General features: G+C 34.7%; 1 protein-coding gene across 4 annotated transcripts in view; it reads right to left on the reverse strand.

The window, feature by feature from the left end:
- The window catches only part of VPS13B (vacuolar protein sorting 13 homolog B), a 471233-nt gene that overhangs the window by 155973 nt on the left and 298727 nt on the right, over positions 1–16533 (reverse strand). For all 4 annotated transcript variants that reach the window (XM_042785990.1, XM_042785992.1, XM_042785989.1 and 1 more), the window contains 2 exons: positions 10051–10254; positions 1227–1353 (listed from right to left, as the gene is read on the reverse strand). In XM_042785990.1, coding sequence (XP_042641924.1) covers positions 1227–1353; positions 10051–10254 — 331 coding nt within the window. The remainder of the gene's footprint in view (positions 1–1226; positions 1354–10050; positions 10255–16533) is intronic.

Genomic DNA, 16533 nt, shown 5'->3' on the forward strand with positions numbered 1-16533 from the left:
ACCTGTAAACCGCTGTTAATATCTTGGTGAAGCTAGATGGATGGCTACTATTTTATTTGTGTTATCTAGCACAAAAAAAAGCTCTTCACCACTGTTGGCAAATGATTAAGAGATGAAAACCAGAACCAATTCAGAAGGGTTGCTTAATACGTAGAAGTACTGCCCCTTCTCATAAGAAGGTTGCACAATGTTCAAGCTCTTAATAATCTAAACTAGACCTCTCCCTTCATGAGGGAATGTCATCTAGGGAATAGATAACAAGAATGTATGTACAGAAAATACTGAAATTCTTGAACATAAGCATTAGTAAAGCGCAGAGATTTTTTTTTAATTGAATAACTTCTATACATTCTAGCCAACCTCTAAGCTTCCTATTTCTTTTTTGCATTAAATGATTTTCTAACTGCCTTTGTGATGACCCTTTACAAAAAATATGAAGCTGTCAATTTTTAGTTTCTATACCCATTAGCTATTATTTTCTAACAATGAACACATACTGCAAGTTGCAATACACACCTAATACCCCTTATGCTCCTGTACCAGTTTTAATCTTCCCAGGTGGTAGCTGTTATCAGACATAGCCTTTTTGAGCTGACAAAAAGTTTTGGATACTTCCACTACAGATTCTTGAGCTACAAACTAATGTCAAAGAGTGAGCCAATACCTTTTGTGTGTAGCATGCTTCACAGACTAATCATTAATGAGCTGACCCACTGATTGGTAAATGTGATTGCTAAATCTGGAGTACCTTGAAGAACCCATAGTAATGGATAGGGAATGGATGCTTTGTGGTAATCTGTGGGCTTGAAAATCTGGCTAAAAGAACCCAGCTCAACTTTCTTCTTACAGATAGTGTATAGATTGCATTTTCAGACTTCTTTATGAGAAGCCTGTGAATACAATGTTTTGTAATGTTGTACTAAAGCACCTCTTCTCAACACTTTCTCATCACAGATCTTTTAAAGGATTCCCATTTTCTGAATTGCAAACAGGCTTATCTACCTCTGGACAGGTTGTCTTTAATATCAAATACTATACACAAATTCTTTCTTCAGCAGAGAAGGAATATTTCAACTAGTGACTAAAACTTCTTATATTTTTTTTTTTCAGTTGACAATCTCTGTATTTGAAAATACACCTGGACACTTCAAATGGTAGAACAGTAAAATATCAAGGTTATCCACATAGTACAAGTTATGCTATTTCTGTTCACATTTTGTACTAACCTCTTGGTGTAAATTCTCTGCAGCATCAATTTTTGTAAAAATAATCGCAGGAGCTGCAGTTATTCGAACTGTGAAATCTGTTAAAATTGGAGTTAAAATTGCTCTTCTTTCTTGATGCCGCCTTATGCTAAAAAAAAACAAAACAAAACAAAACATTATAAATTACTGAGGGGCAAGAACTTCTCATATTCTTCTTTACATCCAGCATGTTGCACAAAACTGCTTCAATACCAGTTTAGCATCTATTTGCTATCTCAATAAACATTAAATATCATCATTGTTATATACATCATGTTAATTCCAGTCCTGAAGGCAGACTTCTACCTTCATTTCACAGAAAAAATATGTCTAAGTATTTGATACTTCAACCCATCTCCTGGTAGACAAGTCTGACATTTGACATTGTTTCTTCTAATGTTTAACAAACTATACAAAATCATCTGAACAAACTTTATTATCATTATATTTTATTTATGCCTGTGGATGCTCTTCACTTTATGAATAGCTGTCCCGAAGCCCGCATAATATATGAATTCCTGAGTTAAAATTCTGTGATGAAAAAATTCTGCACACAACAACATAACTGACACAAAAATCAAAGACGTGAAAAATTAAATTAGAAAATTCCATGAAACTGTAGGGCTTGCATGTTAAATTTATAATAACTATTGCCCAAGATGTTTAAAATGCCTTGAAGCCTTGAAAATGGAGGGATGTCAGTCTTCCTCCACTGCTGCTGTCACTGGTTATTCTTAGTTAGTACCTTTTCATCTAAATATTGTTTGCTTGCCAAAAATATCTGTGACATTAAACTTGATAATTACTTTTGTTTTCCAGCTGAGTGTTTTGTTTTGTTTTTTTTTTTTCCTTTAACCAAATACTAAGCCTAGAGGCACAACTTTGATATAGATGGATCACTAATAGTTTATGACAACACATTCCAAATAGCCAGAATCTTCTGGGTCAGGTCAAATAAACTATTGCCACAAAATGCCATCAGAGAGCCTCTGATCAGGGAAAAAAAAAGTAATGAGATCAAGATGGTGTTCAGCCCCTAAAAGAGGATACAGTTCAAATTCTGGGGAGAACCCTTTCCATCAAGATAGTTTTTTTGATAGCTCTTTTTACCTATCATCATTTATAGAAATGATAAGTATCTGCATTTCACCAGGCAGAATTCTAAAAATCATCAGAAGTTACTGATCCAAGGTAAGATTTCCTATGCTTACAGAACAGAAAATATCAACTGTGAAACAATGTGAGTTAAAAGTACACAATAAATTATGCAACTATCTATCATGATATAAAAGACCAAACTACACTGCTACATAGAAGAAGAAAATAGCTCTATGGGGAACTCTTAAGATACATCTGCATGTCAACTAGGTACCCCTGTATTACCTTTAATCTCACCATCTCCAGTAATAGTGAGGTGGCACTTTGGACATCATCATAAAATGCACAGGTGAGCCAGAACCATCAACTATGCAATTAGACAATTAGTCCTTGCTATCAGCTTGAGTTATCCATGTTAATGACATTAAACAATATGGTTATATGCCTGTCTATGCAGAAATCTCTGGATTACACATGGAATACATAATTGAATCCCTTGATTAATAACAGGTATCGATATACATACTCTAGTAAAGGTAACGGTACTGAAATGGATACTGTTGAAAAGTAAACAATCTCAAATGCTGATTGTTTGTAGGCCAAGACTTAGGCTGAAAAGAAATTAAATAGATATAACATGACTGTAATTCGCCAACTTCAAAAGATTCAAAATCCACAGATGACAATTTACTGCTTAGACTATTTTGATTTTTATGCTTCAAATTCTACTAACAATTTGCTTAAGTGTCCTCAAGACGTATAGAAAGCACGGTGACATATAAGGGAATATAAACTGTCAGATGTGAGTAGGCCTTAAAGCTTTTGAATTTATCTAGGGCAACAGTATACGGAAGTTAACAGCAGATGCTACAGAGCAGAGAGCTAGTATTTACTGAGTACAAGTCTAATAAACTTTTGCTTCAAATGACCTTCACAAACACTGCTGAGCAGGCTGCACACTACTGTAAGCAGTATGCAGTATGCTTAAGAGCAAGCCAATTAGTGAGAGTGAAAAACTACCACCCTACATGAAAAGCTTTAACACCTTGGTCAGCTGCAGCTCTGCTGATCTCTAATGATAGTTTTTAATGCAAGATTATATCCCCAAATTAAAATGCAGACCCATTCACAGTTAGTGTACATCTTCAACTGAGAAAATGGTCTTAGATTTTGCCAGTTCTACAAATACTTCTCTCCCTGCCATCACCTTAATTTTAAATTTAAACCAGATGGCTTTCTACCAAACTCCTATTTCTCCTTCTCAATAGGATGAGAAAGAAATGCCTTTGTTTTCAGGGAAAATGAAAGAGCTAAGTAGTAGAACAACTCTATGAAAGAACACACAGCTATACATTAGAAAACTTTTACTTGAAGGGGCATAAAAATGCTAGTATGATTTCAATATATAAAACAAAGCTGTAAAAGCAAATTATTTGTTGAACCCCAAACCCACAACTGTCTCTCTTCAATCATTGTTTGAATTACTTTTCAGCTCATATATATGCCCATTTTTTAATTTTCAAATATTATTCTAGTAGATACCTAGTACACTTCATCTACTTCATCTTAAAGGTCTTTTTTGGTAATATAGATAGATTGCTGATTTTTTTTTATTTTTTTCAAATCAACCTTATGTGGTATCCCTGTCTTGCTCTACTTACTACTTTCCACATTTCTAGTGGTGAATTTGAAGCTCAGCCAAATCAAGTATTAGCAAAATAATTGTAAGTACAAACAGAAGGCAAACAGAGCACAGTAAATAATGAAGGGAGAGGATATGAGAAAGAGCACAAAAGGAACAAAGAAACAAATTCCACTTTGAATTATTAAGTCTTCCACACTGCACCTAAGTGCACCGTTAACTTAACACAGGTGTACGCCACATGAGCTTATGAAAAAACTTGATTGTGAAGAGTGTAATGATGGCTCTATGTCTGCAGCACATTCATTCCATGGTTCATTTATGCATCTGTTATATATTTGTCTTGGAAAAAAAAGGAAAAGCTTTTAGAGATGTTAAAGCAGTTGATCATCTACACTTAGAAGTACAGCACAGTTGAAAGACCATATGCTAACGCAAAGCAACAAGGCAGCAAAGCAGCTGTGATAAGGCCTGGAGGTGCCTTTTACTCAGAGCTTAATTTGGGTTGCATCTGCATGGTAATATGAACTCTTGTTATGGACCAAAGATCCACACTGTAAAATCACAAGATGAAAATGGTCTCTGTCCACAAAGGCTTACAATTTAAGAAAAAACACCCACAGACAGGGAAGGAAAAGGGAACACCTAACAGCATCATAGGTAATGATATCTGTACAGTGGCAACCTGAAAGCTGTCTTATGAGTTTTTATAGTACAGTCTAATATAAACCAATTTTTTGGAAGGATTTGGAAGAAGACATTGCAATAACTTTGTGAATGTTCACAGGAAATGCCTTTAGAACATGTAGTTAGCCTAGGAGTGAGCAAGAAAGTGCTTCTTTGAAAATTAGATGTGGCAGCCCTGATAACTGGTATGATGAGGTCTGGAGCAGTGACTGTAGATGTGTCAAGGTAAATGAAAGAAGGCACATAAGGGGAAATGGATAGACACAGGAATTTGGAAGTACCTTGAAAGACATATTTAATGATTAATATGACAAAAAAATGTGGGAAGAGAAAAAAAGAAATTGAAGAACAGAATTTTGTAATCAAAGCAACAACATTTGATTACATCAAATCAAATCATCAGTATCTGATTACATCCACTCAGAAGCACGCTGAATTTATACGAGGAGGAAGGACTGCCAAAGAGATGATGCTTCATTAATTAAGGAAGTGCAGTGATGTGAGACTGGATAAGCTGTGAAAATGCACAAGAAGGACTATAACTTGGCCTTCCTATGTGGAAAAAATTAATTGAAACAAACAGAAAATGGTGACCAGTAAGAGCTAAATATAACCTAGATGTGAAACATAGAAATGTTTACCTTATTCTTAATTATACTTTTTCTCTTAAGAATACCTTACTGAACCTAGACTTTGAGTCCTTATATACTTAAAAAAACCCCCATAAGACAGGGAGAAACTCATATATATTCAATACATGAATGACAAAAACAGCTCATTAATGCCATGCAAGTTTACTATCTACAAGGAGATGAATCCTCACGAAGAATTTTGCGTTTTGAAAAAGCAAAACCCCTAAGTATTAGCATGAAATAGGACATATAATCAGATAGTGTTCCCTAGTAGTGTGAGGCACACAAAACCAAAATTGTTATGTTGGTTAGCATGCTAACTTAAGACTTACGAAAGCTTTTTCGCTTGCAGGTTTCCCATGTAGTTGTATAAATCAGTTAATCCCTGATCCACAAATGTACTAGGATAGCTAACTACTGACATCATCATGCCTCAGACCTCCATCTCCCAGTGGGCAGAACAGTTCACATCTTTTCAGCTCTCCGAGGTGTTGCAAAGACATCGTGAGACAGTGAAATAGCATGGCAATATTTTGAGGACTATCTAATGACCAAAATTAGACAATGAACAAACGTACACCATCTGGCTGTACAGAACTACTATTGTTATATAATTATGTCTCAGTAAAGCTAATTTTCATCTTACTAAAAATGCCATGCAAGATTTCTTTGCTGTGGATTAATAAAGAAAATAACATAGTCCATCTTATTGAGTAAGGCTTTGTATAGCATGAATACAAGCATGACTTCAGGTACAATAAACACAGCAAACGAAATACAGGATTGGGTATAAGTATATTGCATTTTATTCCAAAAGATTCACAGGAATACCGCTGCTTCCTTATACGTGGATCTATAGATCACTTTTTTTCTGGTCTTCCTTACTTGAACTTGGCAAGCTGCATTTAAAGTTTCCAAAAAAGTACGAAAATGAAAAGTATTTGAAGAAAAATCTGCAGGAAACCTTTCCGAGGATTCTTGCAAAGGAAGAGTGGTATTTTGTTCAGCTTTGTACAACAGATCATTGGCTCCCTGATGTACTCAATGAGAGTCACAGAGAGCTGTTCCAGATGGTGGTATGCCAAGGACAAAACTGTAATGCAGTATATTGCCACACTCAATTCATTGCTACACAGAGAAATAATGCTTTTAAGCTCAATTAATTTTTTTTTTTTTTTTTTTTTTAAATGGAGTTTATTCAGGCTGCAGGAAGCAGAAGTTGCTGCTGGGAGCTGTAGAAGGATTGCACAGGGATGGGGGCGAGGCCTCAAGAGAGGATATATTTCTTTATTTCCTTCAGGGCTGTTTTTTTTTCCATTGAGAGGAGGGAGAGGGAGGAGGAGATCTGCAAGCTGAAAAAGCAGTTTTCAATCAAGAAAACTTCTTTTGGTTAAGTACTCCCAGTTCCCCACATGCTGTTTGGTAAAGGGAATAAATGTGGACAGGTTTCATTTGTACATAACCTTATTAGAACTGTCTGACTGTTTCCAGTATTCTTTTTATATATTACACCATTAGGGAGCTTTTTATAACATCTACAGTGAAGTATAAACATTTCATAATGGAAAGAGTTATGATCCCCGATCCTCAATTCAGCACAGCATTTGGACGGTTTTTCTGAGAGACGGCATCCACCCTACCAGAATGCTTCAGTTCTCCCTTCTTGGCGTGATCTGCAGGGGCACAGGAGGCATCACACCAGCACTTCACAATAGTCCCTCCTGAAGAATTTTACACTAAAAACCTTGAAATATTCAACGCTTGGTCTCAAAGCAAGACTGCTTGCTTTCCAAATTACAATGTAAAAGTTTTAAAAAAATTCAAACCCATGAGATATTAAGTACTAGGAATATTGGACTCCAGAAAAAGTGCTGGGAAAATTTGAAGGATTTACTTTCTGTGTAAAGACTGTTAAAGCATTTAAATGATAAATTATGTCAAAATCTTTCAAGTACTTGTTTGTAAAATATCCACAGATCTTACATTTAAAGTGATTCGGTTTTCATGCAGATTTTTAAAACAAGGCCAAATATTAACCCAGTAGACTAAATTACGATGAAATCTATTTCAGAATTTTTACAACTTTATTTAAAAAAAATATACTGTAATACTTTTAGAAGTGGGAATGGAAAATGAATGGCTGGTATAGGCTGAAGTTGTTTGTAAAGTAACTGTATGAAATACTTGAATGTAGGTTGGGTTCTATACTGCACCATATAGCACCTAAGAATTAAAAAATGAGGGAAATGGATCTCAAACAAGAATCTTAAAACCCAGTGAACCTAAAAAACCATAACACTGGGTCTAAACCATAAGTAAAACCAAACAGAAGTATATTAAAGCCAAACAAATTAACACTAAAATAACTTGGTAAAAATGATTCATTATGCTACAGGGTAAACACGTTGAAGAAACTTAAAGAATTAAAAAAGAAAACGCTATCACAAATAGGCCAAAGAGTAAAGATTCTGTGGTAGTTGCGGAAAATCTTATGATAAACTTCACCCCCAAAACACTAAGCACCATGTAAAATACCATGCAGCCACCCTCTTGGTGCATGTCGGAAATATCTCAGTGGATGGCAGAGTTCAATGCAGGTTCTTCCAGTTCTCAGCACACCACTTTCCCAGATCATAAAATAAACCCAGATGCAGCAAAACTGTCTGCCAACCAAAAAGCAACAATGCAAACATCCTGAAAGAGAACTGTAGTAAATGTGTAAAATTTTAAGCCAAAATGACAAGAAGAAACTCATACCAACTTTATCTTTAAACAAATTCAAGCTGGAATTAAAATACTATCTTGAATACCAGAAAGGAAAAACTGATGTATTTAATTACAACTGATCTAAATTAAAACCCGAGTAGTTTTATTCAAAAGCAATTTCAAAACCAACATACTTATTTGTCAAATACATTATCATAAAGTTTTATTTTGTAAGTCTGCTGAGGAAAGAATTGTCCAAGCAGTTATAAAAAAAAGAAAAGAAAAGAAAACAAAACAAGAACAACTCAGATTATCTGTAATAGCTGCTTCCATTATTCTTATCTTAATAGCATTTCAGGAATCCCACCAAATTCCCTCTCCAAATCTATAACTATAAAGCTCAGACCAAACTGTGATGACAATATGATTTCAGTCACCAATGGGAAGGAAAAGGAAAGCCAATTGCTCCGTGGCTGGTTTTGCTATGTTAGTTTAACTTGTGAATTGGCTGTAAATCCTTTGGAGATTAATGTCATCTTACCTTTCCAGAAATATGAGTGTTGTTTTGTGAGAAAGAACTTCATGGGCAACTTGCCCAATATCAAGGCCCAACTTAGAAGGTCATGTACATTTATTTAAGGCTAAGAATTTAAAAGAAAAATTGTCTATGGAATTATAATAGTTAAAAAAAAATACAAAATTGGTAAAAGACAGAAAAGACCAGGTGAGCATATAAATGAAGAACAGCCACTGTGCTTAAATTTTTATCTGTACTCCTGTCACTCTTTGTGGTCTTATCATTAATTTGGTTAGATCTGCTTTTCCTGCCCTGCATTTTTCAATGATAAACTGGAATTTATTCTTGATCACCTCTTTTTCCTGCATGTAATCCTCCAGAGTGAGCTTATTCTCTCGGTCTTTCATCAATACATCACTTACAAAGCTTAGTCTGTGTGACATCCTCACATAGCTTCTTTTGCTACAGCTTGCCTCACTTTAAGAAAAATCTCTGAGTCCTCTCATCTCCAATTTCTTTAAAATTAAACCAGCAATAATTCATTTTTTGTCTGTCTTTATGATTCTGCCTGTTTTTCTGTATCATTTTTAGGAACTCATTCCTCAATTCAGATAGAATCTTATTGTAGGAACCATAAAATTATGCATGCATTTCATAAAAATTTGATTGTTTTTGTATGAATTAGATAAAAAGGCCTTTTAAATGAAAATAAATAAATAAATACTTTTGAAAGCCTGCTCTTAAGCCATCAGACCTCATTACTGTCAGTTTGAAAAGAGAACTCTGACTGCTACACAGTCTATAAAAATTTAGTTCTACCCCAGCTGTATGAATTTTTAAGTATAAAAAAGTATATTAAAACCTCAAATTTTCACAAATTACCAGTTAGAATTCCCTTTTTTATATTTGAAAACTTTAAAATTTAAAATACCACGCAAGTGCATGCAAGGTTTATCTTTCAACCCTGTTTAACTACAGGGTAGGACTTTGCATGTGCTATCATACAACACACAATAAGGGAGACTCGGTTGAAATATTCTCAAAATTCATCTGGTTTTAGTTACAGAAGTGCAAAAACCAGTTCAGAACCAATAGAAAATGTCCTACTTTATCCTCCTCTACCTTAGAAATGTCTAAGCTGGTTTTACTCAAGCTTTGTAAAAATACAAACAGAAGAAGTTTAAAAAAAACAAAACAAATCACAGAAAAACCAAAACCTCCCATTGCTTGTAGACTGAGAAGCTGAAGACTCAGCCCTAGAGTTATTTTTATGGACATACAGTAAGCCACTCAGAGAAGAGCTTAAAATGGAAACAAGGACATACAATAACTAAACAGTAACTACAGCATAACAATAATAGTAATATGCATTTCAAGTGTATCATACAAAATTCCATGGAAATGTGGTTGTAATGTACAGCAAAAACAACAGAAAATTATTTGATTCAGATATACTGTGAATGATATCTGCAGTGTTTGTGCTATGTAATTCTAGAAAAGAATAAGTTAAAGAAAACTTCCTACCTACTGGCCATGTTCCATTCAAGTGCTGGATTTTGAGAATTTCTTTCACTCTCTGTCAAAACCCCTCCTTTTCCATTTTCCTTCTCTGGTTTCAACTGATTCCAATGAGCAGTACCAATGTTTATAGACTGAAGATCTATTTGATATTGTCTGTCTTCAACCTCTGATCCAGGGTCTCGAAGTATTCCTAGATTCAGTGCCCTCCTGTAGTGCCAAAAAAAAAAAAAAAAAGTCAGCAACAAAGATCAAAGTCAGACCAAAGTGGTATTCATTAAGATACAAAATTAAGAAAACTAAGGTATCGATTTTGCCATTCTTGATTACATCTAAGCATTAATTTAAGTCTAGATCTTCAGAAGCATCCAGCTGCGGCCTCTTTCCTATGGAATTCAGTGGGAGACATGCAAATAAATATATTCCAAAATTTAGCCAGGTCCACCAAAGTTGATATTTACAGACTTTACTTCACTTTCCATCAGGTCCATATGAGCAGCCTTATGGGGAAGCAGGACTAATTCATATCTGCTCAACAGATAAATGATGTCACATTCAAGTCCTCCAAAAGAACAGCTATGTATCAATATTACATACAACTTTATGTGAGAAAATAGTTCCACTGTTCAAATTTATCAAAGAATAAAAATTAAAAAGAACATTCCAAGATGACGGAAAAACAATTCAACCTTTTTAACATGGAATTTCAGTCCAGTGCTTTGTTATTAAAATTCTGATAAATAAGAAAAAAAGCATTTTTGAGTGAACCACATTACTTGTAGATTCTGCTAAATGCTTTGTTATTAAAATTCTGATAAATAAGAAAAAAAGCATTTTTGAGTGAACCACATTACTTGTAGATTCTGCTAAATGCTACTATACTAGATTTTATGAAATATTTAAGTCTTGAGCTGACCTTGGGAAACAGTCACACCCAACTTCAACAAGACATTCAAGAGTTATTGAACAAGTGGAGGCTGCTGAGACCATTCGGTTTTACCAGTGACCAGTATCAGAGGAGACTCCTACTACCATTTTTCTTCTGCTAATAAGAACTAGTAAATCTTCCCAATAATTATCTTGCTCTTTCCACACTGGGAACAATATAGCTTTATGTGCACTGCTTATTTATGTTATAATAAAAATGCACAATTGAACTTACCGCTGTTTTTCAAAACAAGCCAGTAAAGGGAACAAGGGGATCTTAATTTTTTTTTGCTTTGAATCTATGATCACATCAAATTGTAGTACATTTTTATTGATTTCATACATCTGAGTAGAAGCTTAAGCTTCCTATTTGCAAATGCCATCCAATCTCTTGTACCACTCTAGGTTGTTGTCTTATGCCAGAGTCGTCATTTATATATTTATATATTATATAACTGCTGTCTCCACAGAGGACTTACCAATTCTGCAATTTGTTTAATCATTTATGCTAACAATCTAAAAATAAGTAAGGATTAAAGCAGCACATCTCAACCTGTGACTGCATGTGAACTGTAAGTATAGGTATGCAAACTATAGGTACACAATCTGTTTCAAAGTGCAATCCCAATGCTGTCCAAATCCAAACACAGCTGAAACTGCTAATACCACTGCCACTGTCACCAATGGAGCATGCTAGCAATTGAGAAAAAGTAATTAATCATATGTACCCACAGAGGCATGTAAATGCAGGAAAGCTGTTGTGATCGAGTCATTCCTGGTGAGGCAGTGTGATGGCATTGTTCAGTAGCCCTGTAACTTAAATGCTGAGCAGGAGTACACTGGAAATCTGTTATGTCAGTAGCGGAATTTCAAAATTAAATGTGGTTTCTTAAAACTCGAGAATGTGTTTGTCAACTTTTCACACAGAGAGATCTAAACACAACAACTGTGTCTTTTATTCTTTTATTATTCTTTCTAGGCATTGTTTCATCAATATGAATGCATTTCTGTTTTGTTTTGGTATTTTCTTGTTTTTTTTTTTTTTTTTTTTTTTTTTTTTTTTTAAACCCAAACCACACTATATTGTTATATGACCCAGTGTCTATTTACATACTTTGTCTAATTCAAGTTAATATTGGAATATATGTTTTGTGAAATATTACTGAAAAAAAGCACCAAATTACAAATTTTATGAAATCTGCTTACGAATATAAAATTCAGAATATGATACTAATTTCACCTGCATAGTGAATTCTTCTCTCCTGTACTTCACAGTAAAGAATATTTTTTTCATTTATTCTTTTATGAGAATGAAGACTTGCATCAAGCTGCACCTAGCACTATATTCCTTAGGCTTGTTCACTACAACCATGACCTTGTGAACTAAATTCCTAGAGCAAAATGTAGCTGTAGGCACCAATGTGAAACTCCCCCTTTCTTCCTCTCATAAATTTACTTATTCAAATATAAAACCCAATGAAATCACTCTTTGGCACACACTTTTAGGTGCAGCAAAATACACAGAGGTAGTATTCAGACACAAGGTACTAGTGTCTGTTTATGTACATTGCTATATTACATACGTATATACATATACATTGCATTGATGGTATAAGATTTGTCCATTGGATTTTTTTTTTTTTTAATCCAATGAGTTTTGTAAAATATCAAGGACTGGATAATGTTTGTACTGCTTTGGGATATCACAGCCTAACACTTTCATGCTGGCATTTTCATTCTGCTCCTACTATTAACAATTTCCTAGATATAATACACAACTCTCCCTCTGATTCTTTAGCTACACCTTTAAATGTAATCAAACAAATTGTATTTCTATAGATTACCCATTTCAAGAAACATATTTTATACATACATGTAAAATACACACACATGTAAAATACAAGGATTAGTTATTAATGCCTTGATGTTTCAACTAAGCTGATTATTGCTTTCAGAAAATACGTCCTGCCAGTTTTATACAAGGATCAAAATACTTCCTTTTCCCAAATAAATTATATACATTAAGGCATTTACATAAGCACTCATTTCTGGTTTTCCATATCAACTATTTTCCTAACCACACCCAATTTATTAGTTGTATACTTCCTAGAAGGATGAGAATAAGTTAAACCACAGCAAAATTGGCTTAATCTTAAGCATACAATGGTATGTATGAACTCCACAGCCTTTTTGATTCTGCAGCTTTTGAAATCCTTGTAGCAAATAAAATCAGGGAAATAGAGTGACCTAAGTGATGACTTCTCTAGCCCTAGCATAAATGCTACTTTACCAGCTGAAACGTACTGTAGGAGTTACGATTTTAACTGCTTTCTTCTCCTGAAAACAACTTCGCTATCCCATCTGAACCTTTTAGCAGGTGGTGCAGAACACAACAGTTGGTCAATAATACAGTAAGATCATAAGCAACCAGACAACCATAACAATGTACAGGAAACACAGCTTTAATGTTTTTCTTTTTAAAATTGATTTAGTCTGGGTCAGGCTTTTTGTATGTTTATATAGGAAACAGCTCATGTTGAACCAGTTACTACATGCTGCTGAATAGGCATAATTCTGAGATTCACTGTAAAGAACTTAAATCTATTCCCTTATAGCTCATCTGAGACCTACAAAAAGCTAAACAAGCCAGGAAAATGGCTTTTAAAGGCTCTACATTATGTAATGATTAAGAAATATTCACAGAATTTACACACAACAGCTAACTTTTGTTAGCACTTACTAGATCTTGGTGTCCACTGATTTCCACTTCCAGGTACAGCAATAACAATCCTATCTATGCAAATTTCAATTATTAAAGGTTATGTCTGGTGCTAAAGATTCTTCATATTGTAATTTAAAAAGGAAACAGACAGTAAACTTGGATCAATATCTACCCTCTACTTTATATGGGTAAAATCAGTGGCATCTTGTTGGACCTGGATATAGATGCTATGCAAGAAGACCACTTCCTCTTCTGCTTAAGCTTGTGGAGTCCCAGCCCAGACGTAGTCTGAAAGCCCATCACCTATACATGAGACATAACTGAAGTAGTGTAGAAATCACAGCAGTATTCATCACTGACCTAATGAAAATGCTGGCCTTTAAAAATGCCAAGCTTCTATCAGTAAAACCCCAGACAGAAATCAGCTTTCCAAAGAAGGGCAACTTTTTTTTTTTTTTTAAATATAGCAAGTAGATGTCTCTTGTCACAGGCAAAGAAGCTAACACTTGAGCCACTGGGAGAGAAACAAAACTTCCTCAATGTCACAGAACTTATGTAGACATGATCTTAGAACAGGAATAAAAGAAATCCTGTAGCATGACAGCTCATGATGGAGGACTTGGATTTGCATAAGTTTGGAGAAATTAAAAACATGTATTTGTGAGGAAGACTGAAAGAAGAATGAGAAGGAGAAAAAAAAAAAAACAAAACAAAACGAAGGCACAGGAGTGGACAGGAGGGAGAAGAAAGATGAGATTGGGGCACTAATGTTGAAATTAAAGAAAATCAGCAGGTAAGAAAACTATTATTGCAACAAGGAGGAGTCAAGAAGGGAAAGCGCTGACAAATTTTCAAAATTTTGTACGTGATCCTGGTACACATTCTGCCATACTGAGTGAGCTCCGTATCTTCCCTGAGGGGTAACCTCAGCTTTGCTTCCCTGCCATCTGTCCATAGGGAGACTTATTTGTGGTTTAACAACCACGGTGTTTTATGACTACCAGGAAGTTGGAAATGGTTTATTTTAGTCTGGATCAGTAGAGCAGGTTCTCAAATGCTGTCAGCAGTAAACTCCAATTCTCACTGTTTCTGCCTCTTTTCCCCAGGAACTATGCCACATGACTGGCTTTGCTGGCAGCTGCTCCTTCTCCCCTCTCCAGCTCATTCTCAGAAGAACTCAACTACTGCCCCATCTCTACACTTGCGGACAGCATACTCTGGATTGGATACCAGCAATTTTTTATTAAATACAAATCTCAACGGAGTACAGTAAGGTTCCTTTGATTAATGCTTTAGTGATTAGCAAGTGATACTAATTTGTTCACATGTCTATATTCACATCACTTTTCATTTTAACATTATGTTTAATCTTTACAGGGATTTGTTTAACAATGAAAACTACATTCCCCCTGATCAGCTCTTGTGTTGTGTTCTGTACAGCCAGATACATCAGCATTATCTACAGAAGACACTACACAGAGGGTGTCCTGTAAGTCAAAGTGGCTAAAGTACCTGGGTTCATCTTCAGATGTGGAAGACCCTTATAAAAAGAAAACATCAGTGCTAGCTCCATGAGCAAAATAAAAAAGAATGACCACTTCTGAACATTTACATAGCGGAAAAATACATCACATCACTAATGTGAATAAATAAGTTATTAATTGAATTTGAACTGAATATGTTTTGTAGTCCTCAATGGTCATACTTCTAACTTGGTAATGATTTGCAGTGTTTATAGCTTTTGTGAATAGACATAAATCAACTTAAGGGTAGATTACTTTTCTAATAAATATGTTGAAAAAAAAAAAAGACAAGCAGTGACTGAACATACAGAAAAATCTCTTTTGATTGTTCTAGACTGTTTCAATCAATTGATATAGTGAAACAAAAGTACAAGAATAACAGGTAATTTTCCTATTTTAAACTAATGCTGGATAAATGTCTGACTTGTGTCTCTTGGGCACTGCTTCCTCTTTTGTCCTGTATACCTACTGATGAGTACCATGGTGAAGAGAGGAATTGTTATAAGTGTAAAAAAGGTAAAGAAGAGGATGAGACACCAAGTAGCTATAAAGATCTTTAGGTATCACAAGGATAAGCGTGTTGGAGAAATTATGGAACTTTGTAATTTCATGTAATCAAAAAAAAAAAAAAAAGATGATTCAACTGTGGATTAGTATGTGCTAAGACATCATTCAAAACATGAAAGTCAAAGTGCCTGGTGGAAAAAACCCAAAAGACAATTGGATGTACAAAACAAATCATCTACATTCATGATAATCCAGAACAGATCATCAAATAAGAGTACCAAGATTTAGTTGAGTGTCATTACATGTCTTTTATTCTCCTCAGTGTTAGAGTCTTGAATGTATATGGACATGTTAGATATATGTTTAGAAAATTCATCCTTGAAAAGGAGTTTGATGTACTCCAATTTCAATACACTCTGAGCTTCCAGACAGTTCAAGCACAGCATAGAATCTACTACTATGAAGACCTCGGTTCCTGGCAAACAGAGAATGACAATAAGAGAATGTATTCAAGATGTTCAGCAAAGCCATCACACTACTCTACCTACAACTGTTTTTCTTGAATATCTCCAAGCTAGCTATATAAGTCACATTTGAAACAAATGTAGATGAGAGATAGAAACACAGACTTATCCTCTCTCTGCTTCTAGATTTTCTCAGTTGTGCAACAATAACTCTTTTATTGATAATAATAGTAATAATCAAACTACTTAACTTTTTTCAAAAAATTCTTATCAAAATATGCTGGTTTCTTTTTACTAATACTCTTCAGCACAGCTTTTTCTTGCCAAGTTGATGTAGAAAGGTCTT

Source organism: Tyto alba, unplaced genomic scaffold, assembly GCF_018691265.1.
Source record: "Tyto alba isolate M040663 unplaced genomic scaffold, T.alba_DEE_v4.0 Super-Scaffold_9, whole genome shotgun sequence".
Classification (NCBI taxonomy): Eukaryota; Metazoa; Chordata; class Aves; order Strigiformes; family Tytonidae; genus Tyto; species Tyto alba.